This window comes from Myotis brandtii, unplaced genomic scaffold (assembly GCF_000412655.1).
Source record: "Myotis brandtii unplaced genomic scaffold, ASM41265v1 scaffold247, whole genome shotgun sequence".
Classification (NCBI taxonomy): Eukaryota; Metazoa; Chordata; class Mammalia; order Chiroptera; family Vespertilionidae; genus Myotis; species Myotis brandtii.
This window is the reverse complement of record NW_005359352.1, coordinates 2,799,089-2,826,786: the sequence shown is the minus strand read 5'-3', so window position 1 is coordinate 2,826,786 and position 27,698 is coordinate 2,799,089. Positions and strand designations below refer to the sequence as shown.

The 27,698-nt window shown below is 54.0% G+C and overlaps 1 protein-coding gene across 13 annotated transcripts in view; it reads right to left on the bottom strand.

Annotated features, from left to right (window-relative positions):
- The window catches only part of MYT1L (myelin transcription factor 1-like), a 305,434-nt gene that overhangs the window by 52,325 nt on the left and 225,411 nt on the right, over nucleotides 1–27,698 (bottom strand). For 10 of the 13 annotated variants that reach the window (XM_014540575.1, XM_005867251.2, XM_014540567.1 and 7 more), the window contains 3 exons: nucleotides 21,111–21,451; nucleotides 8,005–8,982; nucleotides 3,351–3,485 (listed from right to left, as the gene is read on the bottom strand). In XM_014540575.1, the coding sequence (XP_014396061.1) occupies nucleotides 3,351–3,485; nucleotides 8,005–8,982; nucleotides 21,111–21,451 (1,454 nt within the window). The remainder of the gene's footprint in view (nucleotides 1–3,350; nucleotides 3,486–8,004; nucleotides 8,983–21,110; nucleotides 21,452–27,698) is intronic. The other 3 variants (XM_014540573.1, XM_005867253.2, XM_014540576.1) reach the window with 2 other exon arrangements.

Below are 27,698 nucleotides of genomic sequence, written 5' to 3'. Positions count from 1 at the left end.
GGTTTGCCTAATGGAGGTGGGCATGGAAGGCCCCCTAAAAACAGAGTCTGCCCAAACGAGTTCCATGACTACTTTCTACAAACCTCTTTCCTCCAGGAGTCTCCCTCTGTAGCGTGCACAGCGTCTGTGCTCTGCCACACAGGAAGCTTATTACTCAGGCCACATCGCATCCCTCACTCTGGACAGTTCCTTAAATCTGGGTTTGCCCCTGCAGTTCTCAGCTGAGTCTGCAGTGATTGATGGGAGGGGCCTGTGCTGCTCCCTCGGGGACCTGTCTTCCGGGACTTGGCCCGCTCCCTGGGTCTCTGCCGGCTCGGAGGAGGCAGCACCCACCTGCCCTCTCCCTGCCTCTGGGTCCTGCTCTGCCACTGGGTCGCCCGCCGTCACTCACTCCTCACTCTCCTCTCCTGACCTCCTGCTGTAACGTCACACCGCTTCCCAGGACACTGCTTCTCTCCAATTAACACCGTTTTCCTTTCAAGCTAAAAGCTCTCAATACAGTCTCTCCTGGAGATGCAAACAGCCTCATGCATGTCCGAGGCTCAGCCCTCAAACTGCCTGCACCTGCGTCTCCTGCTAAGTGGCCACACAGAAGCCCACTTGAGAGTGGACCATCTGCCTCCCCTCCGCAGCCACGTCTCTCCTGCTCTTCCCCGCAGTCCTCACGTCCTTCTCCGGACCTTTTCACAGGTGTCCCCTGTGCAGACACTGTCCTCTCGGCCCGACTCCTCTCTACCTGCCTTTCGCCCTCTGCTCGTCTTCCCCTCGGGGCTCCTGTGCGCTCTTGCTTTAAGCCTCCTGTCTGGGCCCCTCCACTCGTTTCTACGTGCACCACTCAGAGGACAGACCCAGAGCAGCTGTGCGTCTGACCTTCTCCAGCCTCCAGGCCTCCCTCCCGCAGCCCCCAGGACCGTCAGCCCGCACTTCCCGTTTCAGAAAACAAGTCCAGGCCACGGTCTCCCTGTTCCTCAGCTCCCTGCGCCCATCGCTGCTGTCACCCCCTGATCGCGCTCCGAGGCAGGCCTTGCCTTCACCTCAGTCTGTCTGCCTCGCCCATGAGCCCTCTTCCGGCCCTGCCAGCTGCCCCGCCTCCTCCAGCCGGGCTCCTATGTGGACGGCTCCGGCAGCGGGCAGAGACTGTGTGGTTCTCTCTCTCACAGACAGGCTGAGCAGGACAGCAGTGAGGCCTGAGGTCCCTGGGGAAGGCCTCACCCCTGGTGTCTGGGGCGTGTCTGCAGCTGCTGTGGAGCCTGTCCCTAGAGGTCATGCCTGCCCTGTGGGGGCTCCTGGAGGACAGAGCGGGTCTCGTTCAGTGGGGCGGCCTCTGCTCCTCACACAATGTGTTGCAAACTGGGGCGACAGACCACTGTGTGGAGTCCACCTGGAGTGCGACTGTTTCCACTTCATGGTGTTCTAAGGAAGGACACGAGTCCATGTGGGAAGGGATCAGTGGGCCAGCGCCAGAGCTGGGCCCCCACTGTGCCGGGCGCAGGCGTGACAGGCGTGGCCTTCATCTGCGGCTGTCAGGACACGGCCGTTTCTGCTCCATTCAGGCTCTTCCCGGAGCATATGGAGTCAGGAGGATTGTCAGCCCTGAGGAGAAACCCATCTTCTACTCTGAAGGTGAAAATGTGTGCCTTACAGAGAAACGGCGTCAAGAGGCTATTTCTCTTAAGGCCCGAGGGCTTCGTCCTAATGCTTCATTTTGCAGATGAGGAAAACCAAGTGCAGAGCATGTGCCGTGCTCCAGGGCGCGGGCTGGTTAGGACGAGGCCGCTCAGACCAGGTCTGGGGACTCAGGTGGGTGCGGACCCGGATCTCGCTCAGGCATCTACCCAGCGGCTCGCACCTGCTCACGCTGGTTTGAAAAGCACTGAGTCTCTTCCACGCACCAGGCCTGTGCTGACTGGGAAGGAGGGACGCATGTGCGCCAAGGTTTCCTCATCTGAAAAGCCGCTGGCACTGCCTGCGGGCTGCACGCTCCAAGGGGTCTGATGAGTGTGGGCTGCGTGCACGGTGGCCCGGCTGGGGGTAAGCTGCTGCGGCCACATGCTGTCTCCCTGCTCATGTAACACACGGGCAGCGCGGTCCCCACTCCTGCTCTCGTCTGCTGACAGGGCACGTGCAGAAAACAGGCTTATTATTTTCAGCAGCCGTCTGAAAACGGAGTCCCAACCCTTCTAAAATACCTCCCCTGAACAGGCCCCGCTAAGCCTGTCCTAAGCCTCAGCTCCTGGGAACTTCTCCGGGTTCTGCCAGATGGGCCTCAAGTATCCCAAAGTCAGCCACTGAATGGGACCATCCTCAGAAGTCCCTGCAAACAGTCAGCTGGTCGTCTGGTCCCATCTCCAGCCAAGTGACTCCACTTCCCTCACTAGAAACTGTGTCTCAGACAATGAGGAAGATCCTGAGACTCACGATCAGGGTCTTAGACTCAAAGGTCATTTCTGAAAATGTGCCATTTCCCTGTGCAATCAGTTCTAATGGTTTTTAGCCCGGCCTTCGTGGCTCAGTGGTTGAGTGTCGACCTATGAACCAGGAGGTCACGGTTTGATTCCTGGTCAGGGCACAGGCCTGGGTTGTGGGCTCGATCCCCAGTGTGGGGTGTGCGGGAGGCAACTGATCCATGATTCTCTCTTATCATTGATGTTTCTATCTCTCTCTCCCTTTCCCTTTCTCTCTGAAATAAATAAGAATATATTAAAAAATAAAATAGTTGGAATACTTCATGTGCTGTGGGAAAGATAAAAATGTGTACATTGGTTCAGTTCTAAAGGAAATTTAGTTGTTTTAAAAAATTTTATTGCATATTCTCAGAACCTAACTGATTAAAATAAATGTGTGGGATCAAAACCCACCTGCTGTAACCCTCCTCACTTAAGATTTTATTGTGTGGAAATGGTGGGGCAACTATGACATGAAACAGACTTTTGGAATAAAATGCAATAAAATACAAATAGAAATACTGATGGACATTTACACATAATGGGTCCAGATAAGGGGTTTCCTCAAGGCTCCCACAGCTTCAAGCTGGGAGGGATGTGGGACCATCTGCACTCAGCTCTGCGCTGCTGAGGAGTCTGCCTGAGGCTGCGGAGCAGGTCAGAGTGAGCTGCGCCCCGGAGGCCAGGCCTGCCTGGGGGCAGAGGAAGCCGGGTGCCGGGCTCCATCCTAGGGCCAGTCCCGCAGGAAGGACACGAGGACACGCTGCCCGCGGAGGCTGAGCTCTAGAGCCTGCTGGCCCGTGTGCACTTGTACTGGGGCTGCCCGTCAGGACAGATGGAAATGACAGAGGCAAGAGAGATGACAGAAGGGCCGTCGGTGTGTGCGGGATCGTGAGGCAGACTTACTTTCCGGAGGGACCCTATCTTTGTGCGGGCATCCGGACAGGCTGCGGTGATGCGGGTACAGCCCAGTTACGTGGCCAGTTCCATCGCACCCTGGGGTTGGACACTTGCTCTCTTTCTTTTCTGCTCTCGAGGGATCTAAAAGCGACAACAGGTGTCAAGAGAGTGAATCCTTTACCCACTGACGACAATGTCTCACTTCACACTCTGAAGAGACCTTGATGAGTAAAGAGACAAAGCAGGTGGCAGGGAGACGCCGTGGCACCGGGCTTTTGCGTAGGTCTTGGCTTGGCGTGATTTCTGACCTTAAACAGTGTAATCATGAATCAGACAATATCTTGCTTTCTGTGCTAAAGAAAACAAGACTATCCCTACTGCACTCTTGTTTCCCGTGTGTTACATGATAAGCTCACAGAAACCAACGGAATGAGACAGTGACCTTCTCAGAGAACAAAGCCACCCCGTGGTGGTTGCGCAATTGCTGTGAAATTCAACCGTGGGTCCTGCCATCCAGACACCCTTTGGCAGATGGCTTTCTTGTGGAGTGTCTGATTGTAGACAACACAAGGGACAGGTTTGCTGGTGTTGAAATGTATTCTCTGCAACACTGCTAGGTAGCACGTCAATTTAGAGATTTTCTGAAAATAAGCTGAACTCTCAGAAGGCACTGCAAGCAAATGAGCCCAGAGGCGGGACCCGCCTGACGGACGTGCACTCGGAGCGGCCCCAGCGCGGCCGCGGGCACCGGTGGCTCCTCTGCGTGCACGGGACTGAGGAAGCCCGGGATGGACGCGTGCACGCAGGTCAGCGGCTCTGCAGCTGCTGGGGGAGGAGCCCGAGGCAGAAATGCAGCCATACTGCTCACATTTACTTCTATGCCCAGAGGGACCCAGTGCATGAACATGCAGAAATAACTCCAGAAATAGTCTAAGATAAAGCTCAGACCAAACAGCACCGTGAGTGTGCAGAACATTGTTTCTGAAAACCAATTGCACAGATTATCAACAGACAGTGAGTACTAGGACTTGATCCAGGGGTTCAGTGCTTTTATATTAATACTAGAGGCCTGGTGCAGGAGTTTGTGCACGGGTGGGGTCCCTTGGCCTGGCCAGTGATCGGGGACAATCAGGGCTGTCTCGCCCAGTCCCCGATCGGGGCTGGCCGGCTGGTGGGGGGGAGGGACTGTGGGAGGTTGGCGTGGGAGTGCACTGACCACCAGGGGGCATCTCCTGCATTGAGCGTCTGCCCCCTGGTGGTCAGTGTGTGTCATAGCTATTGGCTGGTCATCAGGTCATAAAGGTTGTTTAGGCTTTTATATATGTAGACTAGAGGCCCGATGCATGAAATTTGTGTAAGAGTAGGCCTTCCTTCCCCCAGCTGCCGGCACCAGCTTCCGTCTGGCACTCAGGACCCGGGCTTCTCTCTGGCCACCGGCAGGCCCCCGGGACCCAGGCTTTCCTTGCAGCCCCAGCTTCGTCAGGAAGGTCATCCGGAAGGACATCTGGTCTAATTAGCATATTATGCTTTTATTATTATAGATTTTATTAATCAAGCCAATCATGACTGTGAGAAACGTGTTTTACTTTTGATAAGTATTCATTTTATATAAAGAAAAAAGCCTGGCTTAACATTTTTAAAAGCCTTAAGGACTTTTCCTTGAGTCCTTCATGTAAAGGGAAATAGACAAAGGGCTGCAGAGACATCGACACCCTTTGTTTCTATAAAAGACCCTTTACTTGTAAGCTAGTGTGCGGCTCTATGGAACGTGGCTCTTCCAGGTCTGCAGTCTCTAAACCAGCGTTGATGCTGGCGAGTCCTAGATATGCTGTCTGCTGCTTCCTGACCTACTGGGGATCGTAGTCACTGGAAACAAATCTAAAAACAGGCTATTGTGATGTCAGCGTTGAGATGTCATGCTGGAGTGTCTCCTACATGCAACCCCGAAGCCTAGAGTTTCACTGCCTTGCAAGCAGTTTCATAATAACATCAGTATACATTAATTAATGTAAATACCAAAGCACACAGGAACAGTTTCATAGGAAAATGTTGATTAAGGTCATAACCTAGATATAAATGACTTTAAAGGACAAAATGCAACTTTTAACTATTATTAATAATTAAGTGTCTCTTTTTCATCAGGACACTTAAGATTCCTAACAAATCACTCACAGATTTTGAAAGTATTCTGAAGTCAAGGTCAGCTGTGTGGGCACAGTGTGGCTCAGACGGCCTCAGGTGCTGGAAGACACCGGGCATAATCTCCTCTCGATGTGTGAGCCGGGCTGGAGCTGCCACTCGCCCTCACCACTACGCCCCCTGCTTTCTTATTTCTTGCAATCCCAATTCGTCTTGAAGGCAAACACTGGAGCAAACACAAAACCACCCAGCAAGCAAACAGACCAACAATTCAACAGCAAACCTCGAAGCAATACCCAAAAGACTCGTGTGCTGGGCTCAGCTTGCTCCTGCACCCGTCCAGTGAGGCTTAGGAAGCAGATAAAGGCGTTTCAGGATGAACCTCTTTTGTTTTAGCTCAGGATTCTGGAAAGGTTACTGGTTTATCATTTACATCATTTTGAGACGATTGCGTCTAAATGAGAATGGTACGCATGTTCCCTTCATCTTTAATAAAATAGCAGAGGAGCCGAGAACAGACTGGACGCTCTGGCCGGAGGGCTGCCTGGCCGTGCTGGTGAGAAGCTATCTCTTTAAACAGGGCGTTCATCTCTTTGCCCGCTCTGGGTCCTTGCCTGGCCACACTAATTTGGCTCTGACAAAACTATGGTAACTTCACAAGAAACTGGGGCGGTGGGGAACACACTGACTGAGGAAGAAGGTCTGGAACAGCTGTGCAGAGGCAGGGTCCATGCCCTCCAGCTCATCTGGAAAGTCCAAGTCCCAGCCCTCCCTACTCCCGGGGAAAAGCATATCTCAGCTCTACCGTTCATGCCCACCCCATCCCCACTGGTTTAGGGGAAGCAAGCCATCAGAATTCCATTTCTTACAAAAAACAAAAACCATACAAAGCAACCATAACAAAACAAAACGAATCCATATCTACAGGAAACTCTGGGCTTAAAGGAGCCACGGAAACCAGAGGAGGGATGCCCCAAGGGCCCACGGCTCCGTGCGGAGCCCACCACAGTCCACTCTGCAGACGTCTAGGTCAGAACCCAGCGCGTGGCCACCTGAGCAAGCCCATGGCGGAGACACTATTTCTTCCTAAAAATGTTGAGATGATTCTCAAACATCTAACAAACCATTTCTAACAGACTCCACTATAGTCACAACGTACATGCGACCTGTCTTGGTCTTTACAGCACCAAAGCCAGCCCGAGGCTCCGCTGAGCGACACTCTGTGGCCTGAGCACAACCCCTTCCTCACGTCCACACCTGCCAAGGCTCTGCCTGCACCCGCATGACTGAGTCGATACCGGGCTCGATTCGGGTCAGGAGCTGCAGGCCTCTGGCTCAGGCCGTGCCCAGGGGACCTGGGGTGGTGCTGGCCATGTGCTGTGGGGCTACGTGCACATTGAGAGGAGAATACACACGATGTCACAGCAGAAAAAGCAGGTTTTCCTATCCTTTGAAGTTTACAGAGCAACTGATTTTCAAACCAAATTCCTGAACCTCACCGTCAGATCCCCGGGGAGGATCTGTGTTTATAAGGCATAGAATAGCAGATAACACAGAGGATCTTGTTTGGTGCTCATCTGGAGGGACTTAAGAAATCACCAATTTTATTCTTTAAATGGCTTCCTGAGTTCTAAGTGTCTGTAACTGAAACCTACAGTGCCCAAGGTCTACTCGAGGTTGTTATAACCTGCCTCCTTCTGAAAGGAGACACAGCGGTTATTTCAAACATGAAGTCAATTGCTCAGGTTGGAATATACATATTAAACACAGTGACTAATATGCATGTAATTAAACATAGAGATGTATGCAAATATGTGCTCACATACCTCATAAATACAAACCCACGAACACTTCCACACTGGGAGGCTCTGACTGTTTTATGATAAAGTCACCCCACAATTGTTTCCACACTGAACCGGATCAGTGAGGGGAGTGATTCTATGAGGAAACTGCTATTGCTCAGCCTGGGACACACACGCCCTGCATAGCCAATGGCTCCAGCCGCCAAGCACCTACGATAATTAATGTGCAGTGCCTGCCCTTGTCTTATGTTATCGGTCCTTCTGTTACTGTTCAATTTCTCTCAGGGATGTTTTCTATGGGGGAGGTTTTATCAGTAACTGTCATTCGATGATAATTTTATAAATCGTGATGTTTAGAAGATGCACGTTCCACCCCGACTGACTGCTGCATAGACCCTTGCCACTCAGACTGTGGTCCGTGTATAAGATCACAGCTCATCCTGATAGTTCCTACCACATGCACCAAGACATGCCTCTTCCACGGAAACATCCTGTTAGTCATCTGCTCTGCTAATATGACACTGAGCTGCGCTGTGTATTTCTCAGACATTGTATTTGCTCTTCAGAACCATAATCACAATCTGTAACTCTGGAATCGGCCCTAAGAAGTATGCATTAGAGATATAATTTACTGGGATGCACACTTAATTGTGGCCACATTGACATCTTTTACTCAGGCTCACGCTTTCACGAGGAACTTACGTAGGTAGAAATATTACCTTTACCATAGTATGGCTTTTTGACATGGCTGTCGCTGGGTTTGGGCTTTCTCTCCTCCCCGGGCAGCTGTCTTGGCGACTGCTCCTCATACGACCTCATACTGTCCCGCCTGCCAGCCTCCATGGCCATCTTCTCCCGCATGGCTTTCGCCCTCTCCGTTTCCAAAGCGATGGCTTTCTCCAGGAGGGTGAGGTTGCCCTTGGTCATGTCGAACACCTCCTCGGACCTGTCGGAGGTGACGGAGGCTGTGTCGTCATCTCTCTCGTGGTACCCGTCCTCCTTTGCGCAGCTGGAGAAAGTCCTCGACCTGGGGCTCAGCTGCTCCTCGAGCCTCATCAGGTTCATCATGTCCGAGTAGCTCCTGTCCGGCGTCCTGCCCGAGAAGTCATCCTCTGGCCGGATGTGTGGGCGGCCGCTGAGGCTGGGCTGCGGGTTCCTGTCCTGCGGGCTGGTCTCGCTCAGCTTGCGGGCCAGGTCGAAGCACTGGTTGCGCAGGCACTCCAGGCTGCTCAGACACACCTCCTCGTCGCTCTCCTCCACCAGCTTCTCCCCCAGCCCGTTGTTCAGGGGCTTCCCCAGCATCACGTAGTTCATGTTCCGACTGTCCTGCTGCGACATGGTGTCTGCGTAGCTCCTGTCGTTCATGTTCTCCGCCAGCACCACACCATGTCCTTGTGCTAGTAATTTCAGGGAGTCCACCGTTTCCCTAACGACATCACTGTCTAAGTCTAGACTCAACTCGCCTTTCCGACCCAAGTTCTCATTTTTGTCACTATCGTCTTCCAGACTATTGGAGGTGTTGCTGTTCATCTCGGACTCCGTGCGGGCCCGGTACGCTGCGTCCTCGGCAATCTTGCCAAGATTCAACAAGGACTTGGCCACCAGCTCGTCATAGTTATCATACTCATCATTATTGTTATCATCCTTTTCTGTGTCTTGCATTATGCGACTACTGTGACAGTTCATTTGATGGTCTTCTGCAAAGAAAGTAAAAAAAAAAAAAAGGACAAAAAAGAACAGAAAAGAAAGAAGTGGAGGCTAGAATGTGAAGTTTAGCGGCAACAGCATGGACAGCAAGCTAATTGCAGTCAACTCTACACACCACACAGCCCTGAGGTCCCGCTGCGTGTCAACACGACGAAACAGACTGCTCGACGGGAGCAGTTCAAAACACTTACATTCACTATTGACTTCCTTCATTAATCTTAAAATAAACAATTTAAAAATATTAATTTTTCATTGCACCTAAATTTTGAGAATGACTTTTCTTTTTTAAAAAATATATTTTATTGATTTTCTACAGAGAGGAAGGGAGAGGAATAGAGAGTTAGAAACATCAATGAGAGAGAAACATTGATCAGCTACTGGGGATGTGCCTACTGGGGATGTGCCCGCAACCAAGGTACATGCCCTTGACCGGAATCGAACCTGGGACCCTTGAGTCCGCAGGCCGACGCTCTATCCACTGAGCCAAACTGGTTAGGGCAAGAATGACTTTTCTTTATTGGCTTTGTGTACTTGCAGCCCAACCAGATATGCCACAGTTACACTCATCATCACTGGGCTTTGTGAGAGTCCATGAGCATCCCTGGTGTCAGCTCATAAACAGATGTGCGCAGTGGCTGCTTTCGAAGGGTTTGCTTCCCAGTGGTGCTCAGGTGGCGCGAGGAAAGCCCAGGTCCTGAGGACTCACACAGAGGATACACCTACTATGCGCTCGGGTCAGAAGCACATGTTTGGGCTGAGTGAAGAGCTATTCTGACTGTGGCACCTTGGAGGTAATTTATCAGAAGGCACAGTGAAGCAGCAGGAATGCCACAGTAAGATTCAGAAACAAAATCTGATGAACTGAGAATCCTGTACAAGTATCTCAGTGGGCGTGAGGACGTGGAGGGAGGAGGTCCGCGGTGACCAGGAGCCTGTGAAAAGCAGGACGGAGGGGAGCTGGTGCCGCGGACCCACATCCAGCACAGCCTTTGCCTGACATGCAGCACTGCCAGTCACCTCTCATGGCCTCGGGAGAAGCTGGGTGAGCCGGTAGAAATAATGTGTGACTGTCACATCCAGTCTCAAAAAAGCACTTAGGAAAACTGTTGTAGAAAAAAGACCATGTTAAGAATGACAAACTGCTACGTTCCATCTGGAGTGCGTCCTGTCTGACACTGACAGGCCACCTGGATGCACCTCTTTCCACGCTGCGCAGCCGCTCTGTGCTCACCGTGGACACGGGCGGCAGCCAAGGCCTTCTCACCTGGGCCCCTCCGGCCCCTGAGACTGCACTGTATGGGAGCTGCACTGTCACACCTGTTGTTTCTATGATTAAAAAGCCAGACTGAGAAGATGGTGGAAAGTTCACTAGTGAGCTGAAGGAAGGAGGGGCGCTGACCGCGGGCTCTCCCTGTGCCCAGGGCATTCTCCATGGGTTCCTGCCATTCCCTCAGGAAGGCCTTCTTTGGGAGCGGATTTGTACCTCGACACGTTAATAACAGAAAACATCTCTCTAGCCCACACACTTAAACATCTAACACATCCGTCTAAACATCAGCAAATCAAATTTGCCATGCATTAGTCACAGAGCATCACCAACTGCCGCAAAAGCGGTCCCTCTCCTGGCTCATTCCTACCAAGCATCTCCCCGAGGATAGGACATACACAGTCCCAACGGGCGGCAGGAGGGAGGACCCCCAACCACAGACGCAGGCGAAGCCTTGTGGGCGTGTCCACCTCACGTGGGCGTGTCCACCTCACGTGCGTAGCACGGGCCGTGGCCCAGGGCTCACGCTGTTAAGAATTGTAGGCGACCTGTTCTAGTGAAGTTCTGAAATATCAGCTCTGTTCCCTCTCGGCGTGTGCACTCTGAGTTCACACTCATGGGCTTTGACCAGAGGAGCGGCGTCAGGACGACCGGCGCGTGGCCGCCCCACGATGGTAACTGGGGACCTTGTAGCCAGTGCCAGCCACTGCCCCTACGGAGAACCAGCCACGAGTCGAACAAGAGAACCACGTGCCATCCTGAAGCACCTGATCGCCTGGTCAAAGAAGACATCAGTCAGAGAAGGTTGACGACATCCATGATGTTTCTCTCAGCGTGCTCTCAGGAAACACATCTTATCACCCTAAAGAACTTGGAAGGAAGAAAACCCACGGGAACAGTGAGAAAGAAGAGACAACACCTGTGTCATGTCCTCGCTCTCCCTACCCCACAGGGAGGGCTGCCCGTGGAACATGGCAGCGGTCACACTGAACTCATGACCTCCCTGCCAACCCCACTGGGAACGTGACTGGTGGATTCACATCCCAGGAGTAGCTGCAGCCCATCTGTCCCCAGAAGGGGGTGGTTTCTGCTGCTGTCTCTGGGCCTCCCAGCAGCTCCCCCGTCATCACAAGGCTGAGGACCATGTCCCCCTGTTGATGGTCACCCCCACCCACTCATAAGTCACCTTCCCCAGCACACCGATGAATGAACTCGGTCCAGGAAAAAGCGCTGGGGGCCGACACCCACTGTCATGTTCCATAGCAGGGCCTGCTCTGTGGCATGGCGGAGGGAAGCCGCTGGCTCCCATGGGGCCCTCGTGTGCTGGTGTGGATCCCCCTCTGTGTGCCTGTGTGGATCCCCTCTGTGTGCTGGTGTGGATCCCCCTCTGTGTGCCGGTGTGGATCCCCCTCCGTGTGCCGGTGGGGATCCCCCTCCGTGTGCCGGTGGGGATCCCCCTCCGTGTGCCGGTGGGGATCCCCCTCCGTGTGCCGGTGGGGATCCCCCTCCGTGTGCCGGTGGGGATCCCCCTCCGTGTGCCGGTGGGGATCCCCCTCCGTGTGCCGGTGGGGATCCCCCTCCGTGTGCCGGTGGGGATCCCCCTCCGTGTGCCGGTGGGGATCCCCCTCCGTGTGCCGGTGGGGATCCCCCTCCGTGTGCCGGTGGGGATCCCCCTCCGTGTGCCGGTGGGGATCCCCCTCCGTGTGCCGGTGGGGATCCCCCTCCGTGTGCCGGTGGGGATCCCCCTCCGTGTGCCGGTGGGGATCCCCCTCCGTGTGCCGGTGGGGATCCCCCTCCGTGTGCCGGTGGGGATCCCCCTCCGTGTGCCGGTGGGGATCCCCCTCCGTGTGCCGGTGGGGATCCCCCTCCGTGTGCCGGTGGGGATCCCCCTCCGTGTGCCGGTGGGGATCCCCCTCCGTGTGCCGGTGGGGATCCCCCTCCGTGTGCCGGTGGGGATCCCCCTCCGTGTGCCGGTGGGGATCCCCCTCCGTGTGCCGGTGGGGATCCCCCTCCGTGTGCCGGTGGGGATCCCCCTCCGTGTGCCGGTGGGGATCCCCCTCCGTGTGCCGGTGGGGATCCCCCTCCGTGTGCCGGTGGGGATCCCCCTCCGTGTGCCGGTGGGGATCCCCCTCCGTGTGCCGGTGGGGATCCCCCTCCGTGTGCCGGTGGGGATCCCCCTCCGTGTGCCGGTGGGGATCCCCCTCCGTGTGCCGGTGGGGATCCCCCTCCGTGTGCCGGTGGGGATCCCCCTCCGTGTGCCGGTGGGGATCCCCCTCCGTGTGCCGGTGGGGATCCCCCTCCGTGTGCCGGTGGGGATCCCCCTCCGTGTGCCGGTGGGGATCCCCCTCCGTGTGCCGGTGGGGATCCCCCTCCGTGTGCCGGTGGGGATCCCCCTCCGTGTGCCGGTGGGGATCCCCCTCCGTGTGCCGGTGGGGATCCCCCTCCGTGTGCCGGTGGGGATCCCCCTCCGTGTGCCGGTGGGGATCCCCCTCCGTGTGCCGGTGGGGATCCCCCTCCGTGTGCCGGTGGGGATCCCCCTCCGTGTGCCGGTGGGGATCCCCCTCCGTGTGCCGGTGGGGATCCCCCTCCGTGTGCCGGTGGGGATCCCCCTCCGTGTGCCGGTGGGGATCCCCCTCCGTGTGCCGGTGGGGATCCCCCTCCGTGTGCCGGTGGGGATCCCCCTCCGTGTGCCGGTGGGGATCCCCCTCCGTGTGCCGGTGGGGATCCCCCTCCGTGTGCCGGTGGGGATCCCCCTCCGTGTGCCGGTGGGGATCCCCCTCCGTGTGCCGGTGGGGATCCCCCTCCGTGTGCCGGTGGGGATCCCCCTCCGTGTGCCGGTGGGGATCCCCCTCCGTGTGCCGGTGGGGATCCCCCTCCGTGTGCCGGTGGGGATCCCCCTCCGTGTGCCGGTGGGGATCCCCCTCCGTGTGCCGGTGGGGATCCCCCTCCGTGTGCCGGTGGGGATCCCCCTCCGTGTGCCGGTGGGGATCCCCCTCCGTGTGCCGGTGGGGATCCCCCTCCGTGTGCCGGTGGGGATCCCCCTCCGTGTGCCGGTGGGGATCCCCCTCCGTGTGCCGGTGGGGATCCCCCTCCGTGTGCCGGTGGGGATCCCCCTCCGTGTGCCGGTGGGGATCCCCCTCCGTGTGCCGGTGGGGATCCCCCTCCGTGTGCCGGTGGGGATCCCCCTCCGTGTGCCGGTGGGGATCCCCCTCCGTGTGCCGGTGGGGATCCCCCTCCGTGTGCCGGTGGGGATCCCCCTCCGTGTGCCGGTGGGGATCCCCCTCCGTGTGCCGGTGGGGATCCCCCTCCGTGTGCCGGTGGGGATCCCCCTCCGTGTGCCGGTGGGGATCCCCCTCCGTGTGCCGGTGGGGATCCCCCTCCGTGTGCCGGTGGGGATCCCCCTCCGTGTGCCGGTTTGTACCCCCCTCCGTGTGCCGGTGTGGGAACCCCTCCGTGTGCCTGTGTGGGAACCCCTCCGTGTGCCGGTGTGGATCCCCCTCTGTGTGCCTGTGTGGGACCCTTATCTCTCCTGCCCTGAGGAGAGCTGGGCGTCACCATCCCACCTCCTGTCTCAGGAAGATCTATGGCCGTGAGGTCAAACCTCCCACATTCGGAGGCAGGAGAATTCTGCCTGATGGGGTCAAAAGAATGCGTGAGAAATCATTACAAATATTTAAAGAGATCAGCTTCTTCATTTTAAATGTTGTCAATTTTATAAGCTAAAACACAAACAGAAGGAAAGGCAACAGTTTTCACAAGGGCTCTAAGTTGCATGATAACTGTAATGAAGAAATTTTAAGTTATGTTTCTTTCTTAAACTCTATTCATTAGGGTTCTAAGTGAATGAGAAGTGACTGAACGACATTCATTTACTCACTAAGTTTTGAGGATCTGTGTCCTGGATGGCCTGGTGGGTATCCAGCTTTTCTAAACTTGGGGACTTAGAAACAAAAAGGTCCTTATATATTTACCCACAGCAACGAGCTGTTCCTAGTCCACATACCTGAGACAGACTGAGACATGCCAACCAATTGTATCTCTCTCCCCCCCACCCCGCACTCTCTCTCTCTCTCTCTCTCTCTCTCTCTCTCTCTCTCTCACATACACACACATACACACGCACGCAGAGTTCAGGGAGTTTCTAAATTACCTGGACTGCCCTGAGCATCTCCAGCCCAGCAGAGGGACAGAGTCTGTGACAGTTTGGTCCTTCGGTTTACAGATGGCCTGAGCGATATGGCTGCCCCACCAGGTGTGTCTGATTGGGAGGGAACTCGGGGACCTGGGACCCTGCTCTCCATTTCCAGTCGCTGTGTGTCATCCCCGTCATATAGGAAAGAATCTCATCTGTCTCCAAAGGCCCTTCAAAAACACGACACTGTCTGTGGTGACACAGTCGACCAGTCTTCAGTGTCTGGGAGCTTTTGTTTTCCTGTTCAATTCGCATCTGCCAGCCTCCACCGGGGCTCACGCCGCCAGCTCTGCCCTCGGTGGAGAACACAGCACATGTTCCTGTGCTCAGTCCTCTTGCCTGCTCTGCTCTGTTTCTCTGGGGCAAAGGGCGATGCTTATTTAGTGCCTGTCCCCAGGGAACGCAGAGCACTGTGGGGACATAGAAACGCATCCTGTCTTTCTGAGATGAGCTGCAACGATGCTCTGCATCCTTCACATGAATGCAGCCTTAACATACGTCAGACATTTGCTGCACAGACCACGGCCTCACAGGGAGCCGGAGCGTGTGCAGGACGGGCGGACCGCGCCGCAGCCCCACTACAATGCTGCCTCACGGCTCTGAGCCGCTCACCTCTCAAGAGCATTCGTCTGGAGGGCGACTTCTCTAAGCTTCGGAACAAGACAGGAGGTGACTGAAGGGAAGTGTTACCGTCCTTAGTTTGGAAGCCAAAGTGAGGTCCCAGAGAGTCAGGGACTTGCCCAAGACAAGGGTCCGAGCAGCGGGAAGACTCCCCTCGTCCCTGGGCTTTAAACTGAACGCTGACCAACTAGCATCTGGAATAAAAACCAAATGAACAAAACAAGGCAAAGAACCTGGTAATTCCTTCATACAGACCTTAAAAACAAATGAATAAACCACAGCAGACTTAGTCTCCTACATCTTTGATTTCTTGTTATAGAGAAAAGATTTCCCCCAGTATTTAAGCCTGCTCCTTGCATCTTGAATGTACATGACATTATATTCTCAGCAAGCTTTCTGGCCTGTATCAGTGTCTGACGATTCATAAAATATAAGATATAATTATATTTTGTAATCATACAACATTAGTTTGCATGAAGGAAGTTTTTTTTATCACAGATTGATATCTAGAAATGTCTAATTCTGCCTTTACTCAATTAGAAGTCATACAGCCATACACTTCACCACATCCACGTGCTAAACTCCCTAAAACCACGCCTTCCTGGGTGTAGGGAGAGATTAACGTTAAGATATAAAAAATCATGAGATCGTTTCTCCCAACGGTGCCCCCGCCCCCCGCAGTGGAAACCCTGCACATAAACCACGCATCTTTGTTCCCGCCTGGGTCTCAGGCTCACTGCCTTGGCGCCGACTGCAGCAGAGGCCGGCGGCTCATCCTGACTGCCGTCTGTCTGCATCTCAACAGCCCCGTCCTCCGGGACGTGCCCCCGAGAACCCTGGGGAGGATGAGCGGCTCATCAACACGAGAACAGCACCCGCAAGGGGCCCGACCTCATCGCCTTCCTCCTGTCACTGTCTGACGGAAAGGCAGCCCAGCTACTGCAGATCGTCAGGACACTAACCACCTGGGCCAGGGCATCGTCCTGTTAGAAAGAAAATGTGTCCCGGAAATTCTGCAATTTTTTAAAAAAAATTGTTCTGTGAGGAGAAATTTATACAGGGTGGATTTTGTCTTGAATTTGTTTGACTTACTGCAGAGAGGAAATGGCCCGTTAGCAGCTGGACTCGTGTGCAGGAACGTCTTGTGGGCGGGCAGTGAGGACAAACAGGCCCAGAGGGACAGGCTCTGTCCAGAGCTTCTGAGGATGGCAGGGGGGAGGGGAGGGCCGCAGACACTGGGTAACGTACACGCTGCGGAGGCCACACCACACATTCCCGTCCTGACCACTCAGCTTGCTCTGCCGTGCCCAGCGCAACCCTGTCCTACTTTCTAAAGGTTGTCAGCATGACTATCCGCACCTTCCCTCCACCGCCCCTTGGATGTAAGCTCCTGGCAGGCGCCACACATCGTAGGTCCCCGCATCCCGAGAACGAGCGGAGGACAGTGAGCCGGCCGGACGGGAGGCCTCCAGTCCCACCCGTCTAACCCAGTGGTCACGTGCTCGTCCTGCAAAGCCAACTGTCTGAGACGGTCCGAGCTTCAGCAGGAGAGAAGGGTGCCCACGTCTGCACGTGTGTCAGAAACGACAGTGTGGTGGGGGCAGCAACAAGAAGTGTGCTCAGCCTGCCCAGCAGGTCACCCTGTTCTTCCTCCTGGGTTCTCCCCTGTGGGCAGGTGCAGGGTGGCTCCTAAGGCACACACGTGTGTGCATATGATTTAAGGTGCTGTCTTTTTAGTGTGCTGAGTATGAAAGTAAACCATAACTTACTAGGCATTAAGTGGCCACTTAACTGGTACCTCTCAAATCACAAGAATCCAAAATCTGCTACTAGAAAAGTCTGTGATCCCTGAGTAGTAACTTTCCTATCTTCAGGATGCCCAGGGAACTTCTATTTAATAAATGCACACTCAGACCATTAAAATGTTCTGAAAATAAAATTTTCCATGCAAAAAAACAGCCTATGATATGCCAACTGGACAATAAATATCACTTCATTAATTAAATGTGAACTTAGTGTAACCTGAACTGATCACTGAGACAGTCTTCCCTCTCGTTCTTATGAGAGAAAGTGATGAAAAGCACCTGAGCTCTGCGGTGAGGGAACCACGCCCTGGACCCAGCACTCACCGCGCAAAGCCTCCGCCTCTGACCTTAGCGTCTGACGAGGCCCCGACAGGGACGCAGCTTCTCCCTGCCCGCCTCCCGCAGGGCCCACTGCTGCGCCCACTTAGACGGCCATTACCAGCAGCATCTTGTTCATTGTGGCTGCAATGCTGGAGGGCCCTTGGGATAAAAACAAATACCCCTCCTGGCGTTGTAACGGGCGTCCTTCTATATCTGTGGGCTGCTAGTGTCATCAACTGTTGGTGTGTATATACTTGTTTTACTTAAACCTGTCAATAAACTCCACATTTCAACATATAACTGAGGGGAAAATGCCATACAGATGACGAGAAACAGCAGCCTGTTGGTAGAGACAATGAGACGTGATCGCCACTGGGCCCTGCGGCCCCGCCTGGATGCCGGGTTCCTGCCAGAGGACCACCTGCTGTGTGTGGACTGCGTGGCGCCAGCCCTTCGCACCGTCCGGTCCGGAGGCTCCTCCCGCCGCAGGACGGCTCTGCTTCTCTGCTGACACAGGCTGCTGTCTGCGCTGCTACTTGCTAAGCAAAAGGCACAGTGGCCTTGGAGGCCCAGGGCTGTAAGGGTCACCATGAGTGTAACCAAGGAACTAAGAGATCGACGTCGAGGCGGCGGCCCAGACCCCTGGTGGTTACAGGCAAATGCCTGCTGTCTGCCCAGCGTGCAGGAGAGGACACAGCACCCGCAGAGGCCCTGCAAGCCCCCGCACCTCGCATCCCGGACACTGCTACCGCTGCAGAAGGTCCCGCCTGCCGACAGTGATTCTGGCGCTGAATGGAGCAGCTGGGTAAAACAGCAATTTGGTAAGTGAGGCTATCAAAACAGGAGACTGACAGCTATCTGCCTTTCAAAGCCTTATTTTACTGAATGAGACATAGCTCGGAGTGTGAGCATGTAAAATGAGTGTTCTATCAACAAAGCTGTCCAGGCCCCTTGGTCTAGGGTCCTCCGGAAGATTCTGACCCTGGGGTTTATGAAATAGCTGGAGTGCCATCCCCTGGAATAGCTCCATGTGGCAGTGGCTAAGTGGGGTCTTGGATCACCTGCTGGTGGGGCTCCCCCAGGGGACACTGCTCCCCACAACAGAGAAGGCAGGAGAACCCGCCTCAGGAACCAGGTTCTGCAGTGATTTCTTCGAGGGGCTGGGGGGTACCTTCCTTGGACTAGAAATCAAGCGAGACTTGGGGCCCCTGCAGAGCACTGGCAGCCACAGGGCCATGGGAGGTGCCCCATGCCATCCCCTGTGGTCTGAATGTTCCGGGAACGCAGGGCTGCAGGGGCGGCGTCTGAAAGGGAGTCCGCGATCACACTCTGCGAGGAGGCTGGAGCGGGATTCTCACCACAGCAGCACGTAGTGACCTCGCAACACCTTCCACCACCGAGCCTCCCTTAGTAGTTCCAGGCAAATCCCTCAACGTTCATGTCATAGATTATTCTAGAAGGTGCTTACCTGGAGATCAGGATGCGCAGCTTGAATTCTGAATCCAGGAACCAGAAACTGATTATTTATCTCTGAACGGGTATTGCTTTCGGGAACCCACATCCCAATAAGCTTCAGGCGCCAGCCCCATCCCTGCTGAGTGCTGGCCCTGCCTGCTCCTGGTGCTGCCACAGCCCTCGTCCTGCCCATGTGCTGGTTCTCTAAAGAAAGGCATCAGTTTTGATTTGCTCTCCCACTTTAAACAGTGATGCTCTAAGTCAGAATAAAAAGCTCGACACAGTCCCATTGCAAAGCCATTTCAATAATGCTGACTGCTCTTTCAAAATGGGTCTGTTTTGTACCTTAAAAGTCGATTGTTTAAAATACTAGAGATTATTTAAATACCGTTCGTGCACTGGGGGTGGGGGCCCCTCAGCCCGGCCTGTGCCCTCTTGTAGTCTGGGACCCCTCGGTGGACGTCCCCTGAGGGGTCCTTAGCGCTACAGCGGAGGGGGGAGAGGCTCCCGCCACCGCTGCTGTGCTCGCCAGCCCTGAGCCCTGCTTCTGGCTGAGTGGCGCTCCCCCTGTGGGAGCGTAATGACCACCAGGGGGCAGCTGCTGCATTGAGCGTCTGCCCCCTCGTGGTCAGTGCACGTAGCAAGTGGTGTTCCACCGTTTGGTCGATTTGCATATTGGGGTTTTATTATACAAGATGACCCAGTCCAGCCAGCATGGTTCAGTGGTTGAGGTGTCAGTTTCTCTCTCTCAGAGGGCACATGCCCAGGATGCAGGCTCGATCCCCAGTGGGGGCGTGCAGGAGGCAGCCAATCAGTGATTCTCTCTCATCACTGATGTTTCTATCTCTCTCCCTCTCCTTTCCTCTCTGAAATCAACAAAAATATATTAAAAAAATAAAATATGACCCTAAGTAAACTACAATTGGAAGTTTCATTCCAGCAGACGGAGAGCAGCACCTGAGATCTGGTGGGACCCTTGGTGCAATGATGCACATGCAACTCTCCCACACGGATCATCGCACACGGACACCACGACTCCCAACGTAATGCCCCTGCTGCCCAAACAGCATGAGAATCCAAAGAGCATAGTCCACCACCTTTGTCACAGGCCACGGTCAATTACAAATCATTAGTCAACCCCAACAACTCATGATTTCATGCCAACCACACATTTCAAACAGCGCCCAGAGGAACTTGCCAAATTGGTGTGTTCTCCAACTCTCCCCTTTTTACTGCAGAGCTACTGCTTCTACCCTGATCCCGAAACTGCCCTGTTGTCTCTTTAGTGACAATGTTGTCTCTTTAGGCCTGGGATGCTTCATCCACCGAGTGCTCTGTCCCCTAAGCAGGGCGTCTCCACCCCACGCTCTGCATGATCACAGGTGGAACTTTGATTCATGAAATGTGTGTGTACGTGCACATGCAGGTATGTCCGTACACCTCTGTAAACATGAGTGGCAAATCGTCTTCATAAGGGCTGTCGGCCACTGTAAGAAGCTGGACTGTTTCATGAAGTTCAGGTTTCCTGAAATGAACGGCTGTGACTCCAAAGGATCAACAACCGACTCACCCCTGATCTAGACACTCGCTCGCTCGCCCCCTGGCTCACCCCTGATCTAGACACTCGCTCGCCCCCTGGCTCACCCCTGATCTAGACACTCGCTCGCTCGCCCCCTGGCTCACCCCCTGTCCTGGGTCTGAGCGACAACCATCCCGACTCGGTTTCCTGAACGGCTTTAAGCCCGAGGAAGAAGCGTGAGGAAAAAATATTCCCTTCATTCTGAAAGAGGTTTTGGCATTTCTCTGAGGGAAATTACAGAAAACTGGAGACAGAGCAGAGCCACCCTGAACACACTGCCCCAGACATACACACCGCCCTGGAAAGCGGGCCCCCACTGTGTGTCCCCACAGCGCCGGCACTTCAGAGCAGAAACGCTTCTCCGCATGGGCACAGGTGACGGCTCCATTCATTCCTCTGTCCCAACAGGACAGGCACTAAAGAAAGGCCCCGGCAATTGACAGGTGAGACTACTACCCCGTCGCAGCCCCACTGGTCCCACAGCGCCCACCCCAGGAGGCATGTGGGCTGAGCACCCAACAGCCCTATTTTAGCCAATAACAGTGCCACTAGGTAGAGCATCGAGCATTTGACAAATGAGCGACCAGGTGTGGAACGTCACTTTCTGGATACAGTGCTGAGCTCATCCAATGTGTACACTGAGGATCTCAGCCAGCTTTTGTGACCCCCAAGCTGAGTAACGACTTGAGTGGGACAGAATCTAACATCTGATACAGGTCAGAGGAATTCTTTACGACAGAAGTTAGACGGGCAAGTGGCCATTCTTCTCAGCACTGGCAGGAAAGACCTATTTATGGGGCCATCACTAGTGCCACCAACACTAACACCAGGAATTCCCGCTGAGGAATCGGCCCAGGGTTGCTAGGGTTTAAGGTTACCGTTTTCCTCCTCCTCGTCCTCCTCCTCGTCCTCGTCATCCTCCTCGTCCTCCTCGTCCTCCTCCCCGTCCTCATCATCCTCATCCTCTAGTTCCTCCTCCAGTTCCTCCTCCTCCTCGCGGTCCTCCTCCTCGTCCTCCCTCGGCTCGTCCTCATCCTCCGAGTCCTCCTCCTCCTCGTCCTCCTCCTTCTCGTCCGTGTCATCCGACCCGTCGCTCTCATAGCGCTCGTCCACCGAGGAGCTGTCCGCCTTCACCGCAAACGGCTTCCTCTTGGGAGCAGGCTCTTGGGGCTGCTTATCTTGTGTTTTTCTTTTTTTGGCCAAGGGGCAGCCATATACACTGTTGGGGGGGGGGCAGAGAGAGAGAGAGAGAGAGAGAGAGAGAGAGAGAGAGAGAGAGAGAAAGAGACCTGGTTACTGTCTTTGAATAGCAGAGCTTCAGGAGTCCTTGATCAGGGGAGCAAAGTTTAGCACGAGCGCGTCGCACGGAGGCCAGAGGTACAGGCACGCCCGTGCTTGTGCGTATACCACCATCTCACAAGCTGCTGGTGAGATTTTTACCAAGAAACCTGGCTTGGGTTTGTCTGGTTACCATAAACATCAGGTCTGACCTCCCAGCCCCTCAGTACTACCCTCCCATAACAGCCCGAGGTTCCTATGAAACCCAGGGGCTGCACTATGAAGCACTTGCGTGATACCACCCTGTGACCACACACATTCAGTGATGTGCACTGGAAAAGAAGAATTAGTCCACGCGCACTATAAAAACATGTTATGAAACAGCATTGCATGTATTCGGATTTGTATATTCTACAGACATGATGAATCTCTAGACACAGCGACCCACAACCGCACAAGTCTCACTGTGCAGAAGGCCGGCCCCACCCCCAGCACTGCAGAGCGAGCTCGGTGTTATTGGCAGTCATCACGAAACTGTGCTCGAATTGGCCCAAACCTGGGTGAGACCTTTCCAGCAGGGCTCATACCTCTCCTTGCACAAAGGCAGTTTTCCAAAGCTGTTGCTAGTTACAGCTTTCTTCCTGGACACCCATGTCTGTCCTGGGAGAAGCAGGGGAGACAGAGAAGCCAGAGGGCTGTGGGCAGGCTCCATGGTCTAAACCAGCGGTTCTCAACCTGTGGGTCGTGACCCCTTTGGGGGTCGAACGACCCTTTCCCAGGGGTCGCCTAAAACCATCGGAAAACACATATATAATTACATATTGTTTTTGTGATTAATCACTATGCTTGAATTATGTTCAATTTGTAACAATGGAATTGGGGGTCACCACAACATGAGGAACTGTATTAAAGGGTCGCGGCATTAGGAAGGTTGAGAACCACTGGTCTAAACGAAGACATGTGGCCTCCACACTCAGAGCTCTGGGAGGGGATCTTGGCCCCCGAGCTTATGTCTGGACCTGGTATCAGTGACATCTGCATTCGGTCACGCCCGTCCAGCACATGGTCTAGGCACCTCCTCTGGGCGGGCTCTTAGCATCACTGGAGACTCAGAGGCAGAGACCCAAGTCCCCCCTCAGGCACCTGTGCCCGGGGACTCAGACCAGCCAGCACCACTGCTTTCACCCACTCCTCACCGCTCCCCTGGTGCCTGCACGCGGCCGCACGGTGGGCACTCAGCGAACAGTTGTTGGATGAACGAACGACGTGATAAATGTTATGCAAACAGGCACTCTGTCATGAAAACAGGAGCCAGGGAGGCCCCGCCAGGGTGGTGCTGGCAACGGCTTTGAAGGAGACACACACGCTGCGTGGAGAAGAGGCTCTTCCTAAACATCTCACGCAAAACAGAAGCTGCACATGGACATAAGAAGGGAGACAGTTTTAGAAACTAGACTAGAAACCGCTCTGGAGTCAGAGGACGAGGAGGTGGGTGGGTGTGGGGCTGGGAGGTGGGGGCTGGGAGTGAGGCAGGCCAGACCCTGGGGACTGGCTGTGGGACTGCAGACTTCCGTGCAGGGGACAGGGACTATTCGACGTCGCCATCGCACCTGCATGTAAGGACGGCGTGGCAAGGTGCGTGGGCAGCACGAGGTGCGAAGCTGGAGATGGAGAGCAGAATGCAGGCCATGCCACTGGCCTCTGAAATCCCAGAGGCCACCTCTCTTACAAACATACAGTCAAAATAAGAACACCACTTATGACCAGAAAACACTGAAGAAAACAAATACTGGTGTACAAGGTATTTCTCACATGAACTAAACAGAATGCTGAGATTTCTTTTATGTGACTCGTACGTGTTTTGGGGAGCACCTGAGTCCACAACCCCGGGAGACGATCCGGCCTTGAAACACCGGCTCCTCGCAGCCTGCTGCCCTGTGATGCTGAATTACCTCCTGACCACCAGCACTGCAGAGCGAGCTGCACGTCTCAGCCACGCCAGCCGCTCCGCTCACGGACGGGCTGGATGCGAGCGCCTTGTTCAGTGTCCACCCGTGTCTGTCCTAGTGATGAGTCAGTAAGTGTAACAGTGAGTCTGTAGTTTTGCTCCTCCAGGGTCTGCCCATGGCTCTGTGGGTCACAGAGCTTTCGTCACCTCTCCATGGCTTGTATCCTTCTTCTCAGCTCATCAATACCTTGTCTGACGCATCTCCTCTGCATCAAAGCTGCCTGCACCATGTGGTTCGCTAGCACAGGCACCAGGCCCACTCTTCACCCCCATCACCCAGGCGCTGGGAAAGGCGGTCATTGCTGATTCTCTGCTCTTCAGTGATGTTATTCAACGCCCCTCCTGAGCTGGGCAGTGGGATCCTTCTTTAGTGGCACAAATCCAGCTCTGAGTTGGGAGTTCTGCTGCAGTCTTTCCTCACCCACAGACACTTCGCTTCCCCCAGATGTCAAGATGGCCCTCGTGCTGCTCAGGCCTCCCATGGGGGCTGCCACGGGGAGAGCAGGAGCATGAAGACTCCCCTGTGTGTCACCTGCATTTGGTAAATCACTGGATTCAAATGCTCAGCTGCTTGGAAGGAGCTGGTTTCCAACTTCAGAGCCTCTGCTGCTCACAGGCTCTGATGCTCAAGGCTCCTCTGTGTCCATCAGTGTAAACTGTCAATCAAACTGCACACACCTGTTCTGCCCTCTCCGACCCACTCCACCGACTGCCAGTGCCTGGTCCTCCTGTCCAAGTGACAACCACACCCAGGCCCCCAGGACAGACTCCACTGTGTGTGTCAAACAGCACGTGGCTCAGGAGCCTGCTCAGATCTGCATCCGTCCTGGGCTGAGACCAGTGGGTCGGAACATGTCCAAGCAAAGCCTCGGAAGACAATTTGGGAGCATGAGTGGGGAGTGTGGGCCCTCCTAAACCCATGCTCTGTGACCATCACGTCTGCCGATGAGGGGCCAGTGACTGCAGGCGAGCGCTGCCCATGAAGAAGGGGGGTGCCCCGTCCACCGCAGGGGCTGTGTGTGCCACACTCACCCTGTGTGTGGCTGCCCCTCCGTCTCTGCACCCTACACTTCCATGTCCACTCATGACTGCACTGGCTGGATCTCAAGTTCTGCTTTCTCCCTAGTCATTCCTGCTCAGTCTAGAATTCAGGGTCCTCTACCTTTAAGAACTCTGTACTATTCTCCAAGGAAGATATAAAAACGGGCAATAAGCACACGAAAAACAATGTTTTTAAAGGTGCCCACAACCTTGACAACAGACAAAACGAAACAAAACCAAACCCTGCACCATTAGACACTGAGCATCAGTTTTGTCAAGACCTTCTATTGTTGACTTTTTCATGTGTGCACTTTATTCTCAATGAACTGTTTCCTCGTTGGCCCTAGGAGCCCTGCCATAGAAGTAACGACTCAAAATCCCCACATGCCAACACCCCTTCTGGCTGATTTGTTTGTTGGTTGGTTAATCCTCACCCGAGGATATTTTTCCATTGATTTTTTTTTTAAGGGAGAGTGGAAGAGAGAGGGAAAGAGAGAAATATCCATGAGAGAGAAAAACATTGATTAGTTGCCTCCTGCACGTGCCCGACCAGAGCCTAGGCCAGGGAGGAGCCTGCAACCGAGGTACCTGCCCTTGCCCGGAATTGAACCTGGGACTCTTCGGTCCACAGGCTGACACTTTACCCACTGAGCCACACCGGCCAGGCTGGCTGATATTTGACATTGTGGCACGGGCCGACCTGTCTTAGGGTTGGTTCTATCAGCATCTGGCTTTCAACAAAGTGTGTGCTGTCCCCTTTCTGACTAAAGAAGATTCACACCCTGCCATTTCCACATGAGGACGCTGAGCAGGTTACGGTGAAATGACCCAGCAATCCTGGGTCGGAACATGTCCAAGCAAAGCCTCGGAAGACAATTTGGGAGCATGAGTGGGGAGTGTGGGCCCTCCTAAACCCATGCTCTGTGACCATCACGTCTGCCGATGAGGCGCCAGTGACTGCAGGCGAGCGCTGCCCATGAAGAAGGGGGGTGCCCCGTCCACCGCAGGGGCTGTGTGTGCCACACTCACCCTGTGTGTGGCTGCCCCTCCGTCTCTGCACCCTACACTTCCATGTCCACTCATGACTGCACTGGCTGGATCTCAAGTTCTGCTTTCTCCCTAGTCATTCCTGCTCAGTCTAGAATTCAGGGTCCTCTACCTTTAAGAACTCTGTACTATTCTCCAAGGAAGATATAAAAACGGGCAATAAGCACACGAAAAACAATGTTTTTAAAGGTGCCCACAACCTTGACAACAGACAAAACGAAACAAAACCAAACCCTGCACCATTAGACACTGAGCATCAGTTTTGTCAAGACCTTCTATTGTTGACTTTTTCATGTGTGCACTTTATTCTCAATGAACTGTTTCCTCGTTGGCCCTAGGAGCCCTGCCATAGAAGTAACGACTCAAAATCCCCACATGCCAACACCCCTTCTGGCTGATTTGTTTGTTGGTTGGTTAATCCTCACCCGAGGATATTTTTCCATTGATTTTTTTTTTAAGGGAGAGTGGAAGAGAGAGGGAAAGAGAGAAATATCCATGAGAGAGAAAAACATTGATTAGTTGCCTCCTGCACGTGCCCGACCAGAGCCTAGGCCAGGGAGGAGCCTGCAACCGAGGTACCTGCCCTTGCCCGGAATTGAACCTGGGACTCTTCGGTCCACAGGCTGACACTTTACCCACTGAGCCACACCGGCCAGGCTGGCTGATATTTGACATTGTGGCACGGGCCGACCTGTCTATCAGCATCTGGCTTTCAACAAAGTGTGTGCTGTCCCCTTTCTGACTAAAGAAGATTCACACCCTGCCATTTCCACATGAGGACGCTGAGCAGGTTACGGTGAAATGACCCCAGCAATCCACGTCTCGGCAGGAAGACTGGCACATTAAGCTGCTGTAGGACAGAATCTTTCTATGTTGGCTACAAGTCTCGGGTGGTTTACGGGCTACAGAGTGGTATGCATCCGAGCTAGCTGCTGGGAGGCAGGGCTCAGACCATGTCCCCGAACATCAGGACCTGGGCAGAGAGGGGCCTGGGAGTCACTCATCCTTCTTCACCTGGAAAATGAAGACACCACGGCCAGAGACTAAGTGACACCCACGAGGCCAGCACTGGACTGCACTCTCCGCCCACAGCGAGCGCCTCTTGTGCCAGGTGACAACAGCAGGAGAAACACACGGGCCGGGAAAATCACTTCTATTGAGGACGACTCACTGGTCTGAAGCATCTGACTCATATTATCTCAAAGGGACTCGTCAGAGAGAGAACTGGTGGAAACACACACCACGCCGGTCACACCGACACAGCATCAGTTTCCACTTCAATCTCTGCATATCTGCCAGCTGACAACCCTCTCCCTCAGAGAGGTGCCAGGTCACCTTTCAGAGCACAGCACGGACTATCTGGTCTGTACTTAGCCCAGACAGAGAATTCGATGCTTGAGGCAGCAGCTGTAACTACATCACCAGCAAGAGATCGTTCCACTTTATAACTGCAGTACTAAGTACCTGCAGCAACACTTAATACTGTAGCAACCCCAGTACTGCAGCAACACTTAATACTGCATAATTACTTATTACTCTAGCAACACCTAATACCGCAGTAACATCACTGCAGCAACACTTAATACTTCAGTAACAACCCTGCAGCACTTAATACTGCAGTAATTACTTATTACTCTAGCAACGCCTAATACTGTAGTAATAACACTGCAGCAACACTTACTACTGTAATAACACTGTAGCAATGCTTACTACTGTAGTAATGTTTAATGCTATATATAGTAATACTTACTATAGCAGGAACACCATAAAGCTCCTTAAGTTATACAAGTATTACTACTCTGAATTACAATAATTAAGAAGGAAGAACTGAGAAGCAAGCTATATAAGAATTTATGATTCTACCAGTTACATCCTTGCCCTGAGGGTAAATACATAAGAAAACACATAAAAACAAAGTGCCCAAAATGTCCTGCTCTTTCTCAAATACGTATGACACTCCCCTTTTTCAGATGCTCTACAGTGGTTCTCAACCTTCTGGCCCTTTAAATACAGTTCCTCATGTTGTGACCCAACCATAAAATTATTTTCGTTGCTACTTCATCACTGTAATGTTGCTACTGTTATGAATCGT